Source organism: Sparus aurata, chromosome 6 (assembly GCF_900880675.1).
Source record: "Sparus aurata chromosome 6, fSpaAur1.1, whole genome shotgun sequence".
NCBI classification, from domain to species: Eukaryota; Metazoa; Chordata; class Actinopteri; order Spariformes; family Sparidae; genus Sparus; species Sparus aurata.
In genome coordinates, this window is record NC_044192.1 from 1,678,159 (window position 1) to 1,695,513 (window position 17,355).

Below are 17,355 nucleotides of genomic sequence, written 5' to 3' on the forward strand. Positions count from 1 at the left end.
GAAGATGTAAAGAAAAAAATAAAAACAGGAGAATTAAATTTGAGCAAGTTTGGAGGAAAGTCGGAGGTATGGAACCATTTTAAACAAGTTGTTGGCAGTGATAATAACGTGTGGGTTTTGTCGAGTACATTAAGTGCGGCACTTGTTGCATTATTCATTACGATAATTCTAAACAGATTTCTGAAGTTCAAGTCGGAATTGTAGTTGAGAACATCAGTTATAACAGCCCACGTATTAAAAAATGTTGGGTTTAAATCGGGCTCAGGTTCATAATTACAGTTAATGTGTCGGGCGGGCTCGGACACAACGTGCACGGGCTCGGGTCAGGTCGGGCTTGATCTATTGGGCCTAATCTAAGCTCTACACTGCTGGATTTATTGTGTGTTTTATTTCTTCTCAACAAGGATTTGTTGAGTTAAAAAAAAAAAAAGATTAGCGTATAATCTCTTGTGTTTTCAAGTGAAATGTGCAATGGAACATGCCAATAGCTAAGCTAAGCTAAGCTAAACTAAGCGTGAACGTCTTTGTTTTGTATTTTAAGTGTTTTTATTTGTATAGAGCGAGTTAAGAAGCTACAGGCAGATGCATGTTCAAGTTTAGCATCTCTAGTAAAGTGAGGAGGACGGCCGCCGCCATGTTGTTAAGTGGTCTGGACTGAATTGATAATTGAGATTTATTTATGTGCTTGTTCAGCTCAGGTGTACCTTTTTTTTTGTTAAGAAATATGCAAGGCTAAACATGTTTATGTATGTTGCACAACAGGGCAACATGTCTAGCTGAGACGATCACTTGGTGTTTGCCAACCAGCAGCGTGGAAGAGAAGATGGCTGGATGGAGAAGATAACCCCTAACCCAGAACTGAGTCAAGTCAAAGAAACGAGAAATAAGAATTAAGACAACAACTTAAAGGATCCCACTTGAACATGATTTATTAACTCAAATCGGGTTAAGATAAACTCAAAGAGACAAAATAGGGAGAAATAATATTTTCCTGAGATTGGGTTTTATTTTGTTGTTTAAGGGATTTGAGTACAATATTCCTCTGTCCATATATGTTGTCTGGTACCATACTCTATGTATGTATTGTCCACTACTATTTTGCGAATGATATAAATTTGCCGGCAGTTCAAACCAGTGGTGGACAGTAACGGAGTAAATTTACTTGAGTACTGTACTTAAATACATATCCAGAGGATTTGTACTTTACTTGAGTATTAGATTTCTTTGGTACTTATTACTCTTACTTGAATACATTTCCAAGACAAATATTTTAACTTTTACTCCAGTTAATTTCTAGGAAGGCTGAAAAGTACTCGTTACTTTCAGGTCTGCTCCTTTCTTTTTTCTTTTTTTCTAAAACACTATTGGACACAAGCTGTGTTTGTCAAAGAAGGAAACCTATCACAGTGCAGCTCTCCACTGGGATCTACTGGGATCATCCCTCCCCATAAGGATACCACCAAAGTAGCCACGCTCTCGACACAAAACCGCGACAATGGCTGCATCAGATGTAGTTTTTTGTAAAGCAGTGATTCTCAACCAGTGGTCTGGGGACAACATTGGTCTCTGAGGGGGTTCCAGTTCCCAACTTAGCTAAATGATAGAGAGTAAGTTGGACGGTGCAGGTTCATTTGGTTACAGTTTTAATGATTGTTAATAAACATCTGCATCTGCAACATCTGCTGTCCTCCTGTGATCCCATTCATTTCATTTGTTTTTATAGGTGTTTCTGCAGGCTTTATATAACATTGTGGTTCTAAAAGCAAGCACATCAGTGCAGGTGGTTTCAAAGAGTTAATTCTCAGAAACAAGAGTTAAAAGGTCCTTAAATTCATTTAGAAAAAATTATAGTAATTCATTGATGTGAAAAATAAGATATTTACTCTTACTCTTTTACGTAAAGTAAATTTAAAAGCGTGTACTTTTGGATACTTATGTACTTTTAAAGGCAAGTACTTTTTTACACTTACTCGAGTAACATGTTGACTGAGCTACTTTTACTTGTAACAGAGTAAATTTTGACCAGTAGTATTTGTACTCTTACTCAAGTACTGGGGTCGAGTACTCTGTCCGTCTCTGGTTCAAACTGACCTCATAGTCTGTTGTCTGTTATTCTTGAATACTAGTCTTAAAACTGCTTTTCCGAACCTGCCGTTGAGTCTTAGCCATCTGTTAATATCTACAGTGCTACACAACCACACACGCATCCACACGGTGACGCAGTTTAGTGCTCGACAGATAAAACGTTGAAGTCTCTGAATGAAGCGTTCATGAGTTCTTCAGCTCACAGAGAGAAAACAGACTCAGAGACTCTGACTGTAATATAAAGATAGAATGTGTGTTAACACTCACCCTGACTCACACTGCTGCCGTCCTGCTGCTGTTCTGTCGACTTAAAAGAGTCTGAACACTTAATTTCACTTTCAAGGCTCCCTAACGGACAAAGAGGGAGGGAGCCTCTTCGTCCAGAACAGTGAAAATTAAAGTTGAAGTCTGAAACTATTGTATTTGTTATATTTGCTAAAATTGTCATTATGATCTGACAGTAGAATCAGATACAGGTCAGCTGTCTGTGGCTCCACCCAGTGGCTGTAATTTGATCTGCAAGAATCCACCACTTTGGTCAACACAACCAATCAGAGCCAAGGGGCGTGTCTGAGAAGTGTCGATCATTCTCGTGCATATGCTGCAGCCCCGCAGTGTTAAAACAAAGAACTGGACCAAGCCAGAGAGAAAACAAGGATACATATGGAAGTGTCATTTCAGAGGTGGAGGAGCTGCTGGATCTGTAAGGACTTTTCTGCTGGACAGGTAACCTGGATATATGTTTCATTCTATGTTTTAACCACGAGACTAAGATGGCGGTGATTACAGTAATACTCACAATAGCGCATATTGCAGTACGATGTTGCAGTCGAGCTACGTAGCTTGTTGCTAAATCTAGCTTGTTAGCTTGTATGCTAACTCCTGTGTTTAGCTTTGTCTTTATGGCTACTGGTTAGCAAAAGTGTCTTTAACTGAGCAGGCAGTTCTAATAACATTAGGTTGTGTTCAGGGCGCTCTGAAGTGGTTGAATTGGTTTAGAGAAACAACATTACTCATGCTTCAGACAGGCAGCAGGTGATGATGATTACCTGAATGATCACCTGGTGACTCGTCTACAGTGATGTGAAGAATATTGATTGTTACTCTGGATATCTACAGTGATCTGCAGGAGGCACTCGTCACTGTAATTTAGTTGTATTAATCACAAATAGAACAGTCAGGGCTTATGTTGTTGTTATTTTGAATGTGCAGTCTTGGTTATCTGCTTCCTCTATTGCCATGGTAACAAGCCTGCACAGCAGGCTCCTCCTCTGTGGGAGGGGCTTTGAAGGACTGACCTGGGAGCTGTTTCAGTCTAATGTTCTAAGTCCACTTTTTTCTCAAAACTCTAGACTGCAGCTTTAACAAGTTTAAAGGAGACATTGTTGAGTTGTTCACTTTAGATGATGGTGAACAACTGTTTTTTTTTTATAGTCTATAAATTATATAGCCATAATAACACACCAGGCACAAATGAAATAATCTTGTATCAAGACAGAAGCACTATAAAAAAAATCTGAGGAGGCACACTGGAGATCCTAAAGATGCTCCGGGTGATCTTGTAGATAAAGTACATACAGGATCAGTCCCACAATCAAGACTCAAAAGTACTGACTTTATTTGTGATCATCCTTCAAGTCAAAGGAGCTTTAAGCTTTAAGACTGACGCCAGAGGTCACATGCATGAGAAATGTAGAGGGAAAAAAAACACAGAGCAAATAACTATACAAAACACAAAGAAAAACATAGGAAAAGTAAGACCTACAAGAATAGGCCTACCTAATGTCATTTCAAAGTCATCAAAAAGGGTTAATATCCTTATTTTATGATAAAACTCAAACATAGCAAAGAAAAGAACACCCAAGCCATTAATAATCATTCATGACTTTACATAATAAAACATATAAGGATTCATGAAAAGGAATAAAAAGCAACATCAGGAAAATAGACAACAGAATAAAACAAAACAGTCCCCAAAAACTGATCTAAATCTAGATAATTTCATGGTTCAATACATTTGATTGAAAGTCTGAATGCATTAATTACACAGATGTAACTTGTACATGATTATAATATAATTTATATAACAAGTTAATGTAGATTAATCAAGCTATTTTGTGACACTGATGCAACAATAATGTATAGTAGCAATACATAATAGTGATGTAATGCAAGCTAAGAAGTTAAATGTATCCACTTTTATTAAAACATCATCTACATCTGTTTGTGTTGTGAAGCAGCTGATGAGCTTCAAGAGACGTTACAGTGAGAATGAATCAAACACTCTGAAAAGTTAAATATGTTTGATTGTATTTGTGTGTGTGTGTGTGTGTGTGTGTATCCAGATATATTTCCTCTCACTTTAATGGGACTTGATGCAGCAGTTGGTCGGGGATTCAGTGTCTGATCGCCTCCAGAGAACGGAGGCAACGCTGCAGATTTTTAACAGGTAGAGTTGCTGCTTGTAAAACTTGAAGATTAACACATCTCCGACGGCTTGTGAGGGACAGTCGTGTGTCATTTTAAGTTTACATTTACATTTGCACATTACATGACATCCATTTCCATTTGTACATTTACAATGAGGGCATTTAGCAGACGCTTTTGTCCAAAGTGACTTACAATAAGTACATTTGTCACAAGAGAGAAACCACAACATCACCGTCTATGGAGTAAAAAGAAATACAGAAAATATTCTCAAACCCTCATCTGAGGATCGTAGCTGCTATTTATCAAAGATACTTTAAGTGCATAAGTGCTGTGATAGATGTGCTGACGATACTAACATACAAGTGTGTACGTAAAAGTAAAAAAAATTGAGGGGTGTTGGGAGGGAGTCATGCTCTGCAGGGTCGAGGTGAAGTCTGAACAAATGAGTCTCGAGTCTTTTGCTTAAGACAGAGAGTGACTCTGCTGTCCTGACGTTGGTCGGGAGTTTGTTCCACCACTGAGGCTCCAGAACAGAGAAGAGTCGTGACTTCTCTGAGCGAGATTTGGTTGATCTCAGTGATGGCGGTACCAGCCGGCCAGCTGATGTAGAAGAATGAAGTGCTCTCGCTTGAAGGCCTTGAAGGCCAGTATCATCATGCTGATTACGCAGTTACTCTCACAACTTCTTTGTCTACTTTGATCTCTGTATGACCTCCAACACTACCTGAGGCTGAGCGGTGCCTAGTTCTCAGCAGCAGAGCATCTGTTCATCTGTCTCCACTGAGAGGCCATTTCTAAAAAGCTGTTTTAAAATCAATAAATAGTAACTGAGACAAGCAAATATACCAAGAGAATTTATCTGTCTACCACATCGGTATGAACCCAAAACAGAGACAGTTCTCTGTGATATGACTTGACCTGAATTCATTCTTCAAGCATTGTAAGTGCTGTATTGTAGGCAACTGGACGCTTCAGTTTCTTTAAACGTCAGCAAGACACTTTAGTCCTCCACAGCCAAAACCACTTTGGTGTAATTCGGCCCACAAGGAGCTTTAAGTTAACCCTCTGGAGTCCAGGGTATAATTGACCATTTTTCACTACTTTTTACCTTTCACCTTAAAAACTATTTGCCTTGCCTTGTTTGTTTTGGTGTCGTTTATTAACACAGTGGCCCTGAAATCTCACTAAAATCATAAAATCTGCTTTGGAAAAAGTTTGATATTTTACTGTGAAAACCACAAACATGTTTAACGAACTTAGAATGCAAATATGTTCAATTTGTACATACGTTTTTGAAATTTACACAGTTATATGTAACTATTTACATTTAAATGCAGACAATGCCTCAGGCTCAGGTCTCCCTCAGCTCCTCCCAGCTCATAGAAGAGCTGCTCTGCCTCCACATTCAGTAATCTCATTGTTTTGACACAGAAAACAAAAAAACAACTACAATACACACTAAATACACTAACTACACACTCCAAACACACTAAATGTCACAAATCTCTCAACTTTCAAAACTTTGCTGTTACTACTGCCGTCAATCTTTCGCCGCCATCCCTCCCACAACTTTCACCTCTTCCTCAGCAAGCAAATCACGTGCTTTGCCATATAATTTTGTGACTGGTTGATGTGGTGCATTTTTCCAACAATAGAAATGGGGGTGTCACGTGTTTTTTTTGCCTGCAAACGTGCACTAAACGTGACGACAATATTCATGAGAAAGCGTTGCATACATTTTTTATTGTATGTCCGGTTTTACTTTATCAACACAATTTAAAAACTGTTATATAGTTTGTTGAAGTTGAAACAGAGACTCAGTGAGGCTGCATCTTACTGTTACATCATCTTATATCAATCACGTGATTTGGACGCACCGGCGTATCAGTCGACCACAGAGGGTTAAGACATTTCACGTCTCATCCAAGAGGCTTCTTTAGTTCTTACTAACTGGAGTTGAGTTTGTAGGCCTTTAAACTCTGTGTGGGAGTGTCTTTTTAAAGAGTCGATAAAGACACGCGTGCGCTCTGAGTTTCAAAGTCGTTGGGCCATTTGTGGGTCGTTGACCCAACCGGCCTTCGTGTGGGTTGCTGGGGCTAGGTGAGCCCACTGGTCTCACATCGCATCTGTCTGAAAACACTTTCTCATGATTTCCATCTTCCATCTGCCTGGTGACTCCCAACACCCTGAAAATAATTTGGTTATTTGACGCAGTTTCTACAACTGCACATTCAATCTCCACACTTACCACTTTTTACCTAATTGTGTCTACACATAAATGGATGATTGTTAACTTAACACTGAAGCAGATTTTAGAGCAGTTCAGACAGCAGCACTGAGGGTCATCTTAGTTGATTCTGCTGCTTCAACTTCTCTGGATCATCGGGACACAGCTGATCCTCTCCACATCACCACCCTTACTCAGATCACTTCCATCTGATGAGAGAAGAGAGACCACAGAAGTCATGAATGTTTACAGAGATTCTTCTGATTAGTTTTCAGTCAGTGATACAGCACATCCACTATAAAGACCAGCAGCACCAGAAGTGGAGCAGCTGTGTAGCGTAGCCAGCTTCCTTTCAGCTCTCATGTGAATGTGTGGGAGTGAAGCTTAAAGGACCTGTAGACAGTTTGGATATCTAGTCTGTTAACTTTGCAGATTTCACCAAAGTACACAATTAACAGCTGAGAGTCCCTGAATGCATCATTAGTGCAGAAACTGGGATACTGCTCACTATAATTATGATTTACTGCTGTTAGATTTAAATGTCTTTGTGACATTTGAATATTTCATCTACTTTAAAATATTATGAGACAAATATGTAAATATGAGTCTTTTATGAAAATATGTGGACCGATCAAATGGACAGATATATCCATGTTCATAAAGTCTGTAGAGAAAACCATCAGCTGTGTTTATTGAACTGCAGCAGAGATTCTCCTCTGTATTAAGATCACATGGTCACTAAATCTCATGACGGTTCTCTGATCTGCAAAATTTCGTCAGACTGATCTGGGAGCTGTGACAAAGACGACCTGATCAGTTCTTTAGTGTTGAAATGAGAGCAAACTGTCTCTAAACATCTGATGCTGTCAGCTGCAATCCAGCTTTATTTCCTGTAGAGATGAAAACAGTCAGCAGCTCAAACACATGATAACAACAAGTTGCTGGTTGATCTGATTGGCTGACTCAATGCTGCTGAAACAGCAGGAACTGACTCAAACCCTCTACTGACCTCAGAGTCTTCAGTCTGCAGTCTGGACTGTCCTTCAGATCAGACAGCAGCTTCACTTCTGAATCCTGCAGGTTGTTTCCTCTCAGGTCCAGCTCTCTCAGATGGGAGGGGTTGGACATCAGAGCTGAGGCCAGAGAGGCACAGCTGATCTCTGACAAACTGCACCAACTCAATCTGTATATAAAATAAATGATGTAGATAAAACCATTTATAATCCAATCACATGTGTTTAAATGTGAAGCTTTACATTACTATGTCTTTATCAATGAGCTTTTCTCTAAAATGACTCAAGTGACTTTGTCATTGTGTTTTTTAGGGCTGCACGATACGGTCAAAAAGTGATATTGCAATTATTTTGACAGATTTTGTGATATTATTCATTATTATTATGGATGACTACATTTTACATCACAATTTTCATTGTCACTGAAAAACTAGTAAAATCATGAAGATGTGGCATTTCTCCGTCTACGTCTGGAGAACAAACTTTGTAGGCTGGAGCATCTTTGCAGCACTACAAAATTTTACCTTTATGAAATTATTACAGTTCTTGCGATATGGATATTGCACTTAGTCATACTGGCCCTTATTTATCGATCTTGCGTGAAAACTGGTGCAGATCTGAGTGCAGAATTGGTCTTACGACAGGACACACGTGTGAATTATGAAACGTTCGTATCTGACCAGTTCCAGCATATGAATGATCGGGTCTTGATAAATGCAGCGGCTGAATTCGATCATCATTACCATGTTACGCCCTTAAATATTCCTGGTTCGGAGGCCTCGCCCACTGAGGTCAAACATGGAGAGAAGGAACACTGGCAAGAAGAGAAACTTCTTCAAGATGGAGATCAGCATCCTGGCAGCGCCGGCACATCAAAGGCTCCGTTCACTAATGCAATATTGTGCAAAACTGAACAGGCCAAAATAATATGGCACACTTTCTCCGGGGCATACAGCAGCGCTCCCCCTGCTGGTCCGAGATGGAGCCAGCTGCCCTTTAGTTACCCGAAGCAGTTCCACTGTGTGCGTGTGTGTGTGTGCGCACTACTGAATCTGCGTTCCTGCTCTGTAGCAGGTTTGCCAGCGGAGTTATTAGGTATTCCGGTAATTAGTTGTCATATTTTATTTTACAAAAAAGTGGTATCAGTAAAAATGTGGCCTATTTTTAAATTAAATTTTTAAAATTTTGTTTTATACGTTTTAAGAATCCGTTTTGATCTGTTCTAAATATGTGACTGCTTGTGCTTAATGACAGCTGAGGTTTGTTATTTTCAGACTCAGCCAGATTTTGCTGTGCTGCACCGCAAATCCACAGACTCAGATTTGCGTACACGAGCTCAGACCTGACGTGAGATCTGATCGTAGCTTCCGCTCACCTCCAAATTGATAAATGCCGAAGTTTGCGTGGAAATGGTCGTACGCAAGGTTTTCTGCCATACGTTCGTTTGATAAATGAGGGCCACAGTGTATTAGATTATTTGATTATTAATTGTGCAGCCCTAGTATAATTGAGGATCAACATTATGTCATTCTTCTACACACATCATCCAAATGTCAGTATAACATTCATACACCTGTTCACGTCAACACAGATTCATATTCATCATTAACACTTTATCCATTTTAAACTAACATTAGTTCAGAGGGTCTCCAGTGTACAGATCACTCATTCATGAAGGAATGAATGCATGTGAAAACAACACAAAGAGTAAAATAGTTTAATTTAATTTGATAATGAATTAATCAAATTAAAAGAATGTTACAAAGTATATTCCATTAACAAGCACTGACATGCCTGAAAAGGAGTATATTCATACACTCACACATACAAATATACTTAACCTATATTATACATAATGAATATACATTGACCACGTTTCTATATCTTATTATGAAACTTAAGTTATTACCACATATTTATATTTTATAACATATTTAGATTTTATGCACACAAACACATGCATACATCTATGAAAACGGCTAGTGATTTTTGAAGCCCTCCCTCATCACAATGTAAAAAAATTTAGTCTAAAATCGAGCCCAAGAAACATCACAAGAACCAAACACACACACCAACAACTCTTTTTACCAAATATTATAAACTTTACACAGTGGACATTTTCTGCAATCAAGAAATAGTGTTGGTGTACTGACCTCAGAGTCTCCAGTCGACAGTTTGGACTCTGTAGAAAATCACAAAGCAGATTCACTCCTGAATCCTGCAGGTTGTTTCCTCTCAGCTGCAGCTCTCTCAGATGGGAGGGGTTGGACTTCAGAGCTGAGGCCAGAGAATCACAGCTGATCTCTGACAAACTGCAGCCCTCCAATCTGAATAAAGAATAAATGAAGTGAGATTAGAAGACAATGTTCCTGCTTGAAATCATTCAGTGTTTAAACTTCTGTTCAGAGCTGAACAAGTTTAGAAAATGAAGCTCCAAACAGCTGAACCCAACAGGCTGCAGGTCCAAAACTGTCAGATACACAAAGTGAAACAGAGCTCTCATTAATATTAATGACAACGTGCTGCTGCTTCAATAAAGACGTAGTGACTCCACCTCTTAAACTCTGCAGCTCCACCAGAGGCTCCATCTATACAAACTCATGTTGTGCAGCCAAACAGAAACCAACAGAAACTGACTGAAGATTTGATTCTACTGTTTCAGATCAAAATCATCCTGAGTTTAAATATTTCAGTCAGTATAAACGTCACATGTCATCATAAAGGTTCTGAACAAACATGTTTGTTATCGTCTGACAGAGAAGAAAACACTGGTTTCTGTTTTTATTCACAGAAGCACGAAGGAATCAAATGATTAAGAGGTTCAGAGAGAATCAACCAGTGATGAATGTTTAATGTTATATTAGATCTCTTTTAAATATGAAGCTGAACAAGACGCTCAGAGTCAATCAGCATCAAATCTATGAGGTCAGATCCCCTTCAGACCTGATGACATGAACACTAAGATTCACAGAGTTTGAATAATGTTGTGAAAGTGTGAACAAAGGTTTCAAATATATATTAAAATGTGATTTAAACATGTGAAAACAACATGTGTGAAATAATGGTGTCACATTTATAACTGACATCAGCAGTGTAATATCTTCAATGTTGTAAAGTTTGTCTTCAGAGTTTCAGACAGTCAACACGTGCAGTGTGTTCAATCAGAGATGACATTAAATTACATCCATGTGTCTTTTGTCCAGCGTGGCTTTAACATCATCAAAGCTCCTTTTTCAAAGATTCAACACTTTCTATTGACAGATTTACATTTTAATCACACGACAGACTTCAACCAGCAAACAGAAAAGTTCTCCACCATCGATTCACCTTCAACACAAACGAGCAGCTCTGTCTCACACACATAGAAAGCTGTAATCAAAGCACAGATCTTCATCACCACTGTCATCTCCATCAACACACAGCTGACTGACTGAGAGCTTCATCCTCCATCATCTTCATCACTGATCAGACTGAGCTGTGTGTGTGTGTGTGTGTGTGTGTGAGTGTGAAAGAGAGAGTGAGAGAACTGAATGAAATTTAAATCTTCTGTTCTGTTAATTAGTTGTCGTATTTTACAAAAACGGGGTATCAGTAAAAACGGGGGCTTTTTTAATTTAATTTTTTTTTTATTTTGTTTTATTTGTTTTAAGAATCCGTTTTGATCTGTTCTAAATATGTGACTGCTTGTGCTTAATGACAGCTGAGGTTTGTTATTTTCAGACTCAGCCAGATTTTGCTGTGCTGCACCACAAATCCACAGACTCAGATTTGCGTACACGAGCTCAGACCTGACGTGAGATCTGATCGTAGCTTCCGCTCACGTCCAAATTGATAAATGCCGAAGTTTGCATGGCAATGGTTGTACGCACGGTTTTCTGCCGTACGTTTGTTGATAAATGAGGGCCACTGTGTATTAGATTATTTGATTATTAATTGTGCAGCTCTAGTGTAATTGAGGATCAACATCATGTCATTCTTCTACACACATCATCCAAATGTCAGTATAACATTCATACACCTGTTCACGTCAACACAGATTCATATTCATCATTAACACTTTATCCATTTTAAAATAACATTAGTTCAGACGGTCTCCAGTTTACAGATCACTCATTCATGAAGGAATGAATGCATGTGAAAACAAAACACAAAGTAAAATTAGTTTAATTTAATTTGATAATGAATTAATCAAATTAAAAGAATGTTACAAAGTATATTCCATTAACAAGCACTGACATGCCTGAAAAGGAGTATATTCATACACTCACACATACAAATATACTTAACCTATATTATACATAATGAATATACATTGACCACATTTCTATATCTTATCATGAAACTCAAGTTATTACCACATATTTATATTTTATAACATATTTAGATTTTATGCACACAAACACATGCGTACATCTATGAAAACGCCTAGTGATTTTTGAAGCCCTCCCTCATCACAATGTTAAAAATTTTGTCTAAAATCGAGCCCAAGAAACAGCAAGAACCAAACACACACACCAACAACTCTTATTACCAAATATTATAAACTTTACACAGTGGACATTTTCTACAATCAGGAAATAGTGTTGGTGTACTGACCTCAGAGTCTCCAGTCGACAGTTTGGACTCTGTAGAAAATCACAAAGCAGCTTCACTCCTGAATCCTGCAGCTTGTTTCCTCTCAGGTCCAGCTCTCTCAGATGGGAGGGGTTGGACTTCAGAGCTGAGGCCAGAGAGGCACAGCTGATCTCTGACAAACTGCAGCCATCCAATCTGAACAAAGAATAAATAAAGTGAGTTTAGAAGACAATGTTCCTGCTTGAAATCATTCAGAGTTTAAACTTCTGTTCAGAGCTGAACAAGTTTAGAAAATGAAGCTCCAAACAGCTGAACCCAACAGGCTGCAGGTCCAAAACTGTCAGATACACAAAGTGAAACAGAGCTCTCATTAATATTAATGACAACGTGCTGCTGCTTCAATAAAGACGTAGTGACTCCACCTCTTAAACTCTGCAGCTCCACCAGAGGCTCCATCTATACAAACTCATGTTGTGCAGCCAAACAGAAACCAACAGAAACTGACTGAAGATTTGATTCTACTGTTTCAGATCAAAATCATCCTGAGTTTAAATATTTCAGTCAGTATAAACGTCACATGTCATCATAAAGGTTCTGAACAAACATGTTTGTTATCGTCTGACAGAGAAGAAAACACTGGTTTCTGTTTTTATTCACAGAAGCACGAAGGAATCAAATGATTAAGAGGTTCAGAGAGAATCAACCAGTGATGAATGTTTAATGTTATATTAGATCTCTTTTAAATATGAAGCTGAACAAGACGCTCAGAGTCAATCAGCATCAAATCTATGAGGTCAGATCCCCTTCAGACCTGATGACGTGAACACGAAGATTCTCAGAGTTTGAATAATGTTGTGAAAGTGTGAACAAAGGTTTCAAATACATATTAAAATGTGATTTAAACATGTGAAAACAACATGTGTGAAATAATGGTGTCACATGTATAACTGACATCAGCAGTGTAATATCTTCAATGTTGTAAAGTTTGTCTTCAGAGTTTCAGACAGTCAACACGTGCAGTGTGTTCAATCAGAGATGACATTAAATTACATCCATGTGTCTTTTGTCCAGCGTGACTTTAACATCAACAAAGCTCCTTTTTCAAAGATTCAACACTTTCTATTGACAGATTTACATTTTAATCACACCACAGACAGAAAAGTTCTCCACCATCGATTCACCTTCAACACAAACGAGCAGCTCTGTCTCACACACATAGAAAGCTGTAATCAAAGCACAGATCTTCATCACCACTGTCATCTCCATCAACACACAGCTGACTGACTGAGAGCTTCATCCTCCATCATCTTCATCACTGATCAGACTGAGCTGTGTGTGTGTGTGTGTGTGTGTGTGTGTGTGTGACAGTGAGAGAACTGAATGAAAGTTAAATCTTCTGTTAATTAGTGTTCATATTTTATTTTACAAAACAGGGGTGTCAGTAAAAACGGGGGCTTTTTTTAATTTTTAATTTTTTTATTTTGTTTTATTTGTTTTAAGAATCCGTTTTGATCTGTTCTAAATATGTGACTGCTTGTGCTTAATGACAGCTGAGGTTTGTTATTTTCAGACTCAGCCAGATTTTGCTGTGCTGCACCACAAATCCACAGACTCAGATTTGCGTACACGAGCTCAGACCTGACGTGAGATCTGATCGTAGCTTCGGCTCACATCCAAATTGATAAATGCCGAAGTTTGCGCGGAAATGATCGTACGCACGGTTTTCTGCCGTACGTTCCTTTGATAAATGAGGGCCACTGTGTATTAGATTATTTGATTATTAATTGTGCAGCCCTAGTGTTATTGAGGATCAACATCATGTCAGCCTTCTACACACATCATCCAAATGTCAGTATAACATTCATACACCTGTTCACGTCAACACAGATTCATATTCATCATTAACACTTTATCCATTTTAAACTAACATTAGTTCAGAGGGTCTCCAGTGTACAGATCACTCATTCATGAAGGAATGAATGCATGTGAAAACAAAACAAAGAGTAAAATTAGTTTAATTTAATTTGATAATGAATTAATCAAATTAAAAGAATGTTACAAAGAATATTCCATTAACAAGCAGTGACATGTCTGAAAAGGAGTATATTCATACACTCACACATACAAATATACTTAACCTATATTATACATAATGAATATACATTGACCACACTTCTATATCTTGTTATGAAACTTAAGTTATTACCACATATTTATATTTTATAAAATATTTAGATTTTATGCACACAAACACATGCGTACATCTATGAAAACGCCTAGTGATTTTTGAAGCCCTCCCTCATCACAATGTTAAAAATTTAGTCCAAAATCGAGCCCAAGAAACATCACAAGAACCAAACACACACACCAACAACTCTTTTTACCAAATATCATAAACTTTACACAGTGGACATTTTCTACAATCGAGAAATAGTGTTGGTGTACTGACCTCAGAGTCTCCAGTCGACAGTTTGGACTCTGTAGAAAATCACAAAGCAGATTCACTGCTGAATCCTGCAGGTTGTTTCCTCTCAGCTGAAGCTCTCTGAGATGGGAGGGGTTGGACTTCAGAGCTGAGGCCAGAGAATCACAGCTGATCTCTGACAAACTGCAGCCCTCCAATCTGAATAAAGAATAAATGAAGTGAGATTAGAAGACAATGTTCCTGCTTGAAATCATTCAGTGTTTAAACTTCTGTTCAGAGCTGAACAAGTTTAGAAAATGAAGCTCCAAACAGCTGAACCCAACAGGCTGCAGGTCCAAAACTGTCAGATACACAAAGTGAAACAGAGCTCTCATTAATATTAATGACAACGTGCTGCTGCTTCAATAAAGACGTAGTGACTCCACCTCTTAAACTCTGCAGCTCCACCAGAGGCTCCATCTATACAAACTCATGTTGTGCAGCCAAACAGAAACCAACAGAAACTGACTGAAGATTTGATTCTACTGTTTCAGATCAAAATCATCCTGAGTTTAAATATTTCAGTCAGTATAAACGTCACATGTCATCATAAAGGTTCTGAACAAACATGTTCATTATCGTGTGACAGAGAAGAAAACACTGGTTTCTGTTTTTATTCACAGAAGCACGAAGGAATCAAATGATTAAGAGGTTCAGAGAGAATCAACCAGTGATGAATGTTTAATGTTATATTAGATCTCTTTTAAATATGAAGCTGAACAAGACGCTCAGAGTCAATCAGCATCAAATCTATGAGGTCAGATCCCCTTCAGACCTGATGACATGAACACTAAGATTCACAGAGTTTGAATAATGTTGTGAAAGTGTGAACAAAGGTTTCAAATACATATTAAAATGTGATTTAAACATGTGAAAACAACATGTGTGAAATAATGGTGTCACATTTATAACTGACATCAGCAGTGTAATATCTTCAATGTTGTAAAGTTTGTCTTCAGAGTTTCAGACAGTCAACACGTGCAGTGTGTTCAATCAGAGAGGACATTAAATCAGTGATTCTTAACCATAGGGCCGCGGCCCAAGATTGGGTCGCAAGCGCCACCTAGTGGGCCGCCAAAAACTTTCAGTTTTGCACAGTGGGCCGCGAGGGCCGCGGGACTGCATAGGTTATCAACTGAAGACGCCAGAGAAAAGCTGTTATCCATGAGACGCTCAGTTAAAATGCAGCTTCCGACCACACGGTGGCGGTAATGCGTCATTAAGTTGTTTAAGAAGCTCACAGAAGAACAGAAGAAGACATTCAGCTTGCTGCTCACCTGTAGCCAGGGGCGTCGCACGGTGCGACTCGCACCCGTGGGGAGTGTCGGTGTTTTAACACCCACACTTTTCCCGGTGAGTCGGTTCACTCAGTTTTGCACAAACGCCTCACTACAATCGCTCAGTTTCTCCGGCCGATCTGTATCTGCTCTCCCTGCAGCTGCCTCCTCTCCCTCTCCATCTCCTGTTGCTGCTTCAAACATGACACCGGCTTTGGGACTGACCGGCTGATGATTGGCTGTTCAGCCTTAAGTCCCGCCTCTCTTGCTGAGTTAGATGTATTTTTCAGCTCGTGCTGATGATGCGGGAACAAACGTAAAATACCAAATAATAGCCCGTTTATTTGTTTCAATCACTTAACAGACCAGGCGTTTATATGGGACCAATTGTTTAATTCCCTCCTCACAAAAATCCAGGATGAAAATGTCACAAACTTCTCCAGCTTCTCTGTAAACTCTCTGGCATCCTTCTGGGCACAACACGTGAAAAAGGCGAAGAAGAAAAACGTGCAGTGTCAGTGGTCAGTCACGTCTTCTTCCTTGATGTTTTTTCCAAATAAATTATGCTCTGCATTGGCGGTTATTTACCCAAATATACGCCTCCACCCAGCGTTTAAAGAGGACCACATGATGTGTTTTATAATGTTGTTATGTGTTTACAGCTGCTAATGTATGTAACGCTGTTACTGTGATGACATATGACAGTTAAATATTGAATATGTCTATAATAACCACATCCTGACATGTAACTGTGATTTTTGATGGGTACTAATAATAACAATCATGACAGAAAATTAACAAAGACTGCAGATCATGATAAGAAGCTGCAACTGGCAGTGAGCTGCTTTCTTTTCTTTCAGCAGTGAAGTGATGTACTCCATGACAGAACATAATAGAATATGATAATGTATAAAATAATGTTAAATGGTGAAAAAAACGTACAGTTGCAGTAAATACATGCAGCATATATAGTTTATTATTATTATTATTATTATTATTATTATTATTATTATTATTATGACTACTACTACTATTTTTCTGCATATTCTTGACTTTGAATGGGAGCTGCTGTAAAGCATTTCTGTTTCTGATTCATATTATGCAGTCAGTTGTCCATATTTTAGTTAAAATAAAGTTAGTTAAATGAATCAAGACGGATGTCACATTTACATGTCAGGGTGTGGTTATTATAGACACAGATTCAATATTTAAGTTTCATTTATCATCACAGTAACAGTGTTACATACCAGCCTTAAACTGGTAAACTGGTGAGTTAAACTGTGG

The 17,355-nt window shown here is 38.5% G+C and overlaps 1 protein-coding gene across 1 annotated transcript in view; it reads right to left on the bottom strand.

Annotated features, from left to right (window-relative positions):
- LOC115582746 (NACHT, LRR and PYD domains-containing protein 14-like) overlaps nt 1-17,355 on the bottom strand; it is a 44,681-nt gene that overhangs the window by 19,106 nt on the left and 8,220 nt on the right. Inside the window, exons 5-8 of the mRNA XM_030418911.1 lie at nt 14,780-14,953; nt 12,352-12,525; nt 9,909-10,082; nt 7,752-7,925 (exon numbers count right to left, since the gene is read on the bottom strand). Of these exons, the coding sequence (XP_030274771.1) occupies nt 7,752-7,925; nt 9,909-10,082; nt 12,352-12,525; nt 14,780-14,953 (696 nt within the window). The remainder of the gene's footprint in view (nt 1-7,751; nt 7,926-9,908; nt 10,083-12,351; nt 12,526-14,779; nt 14,954-17,355) is intronic.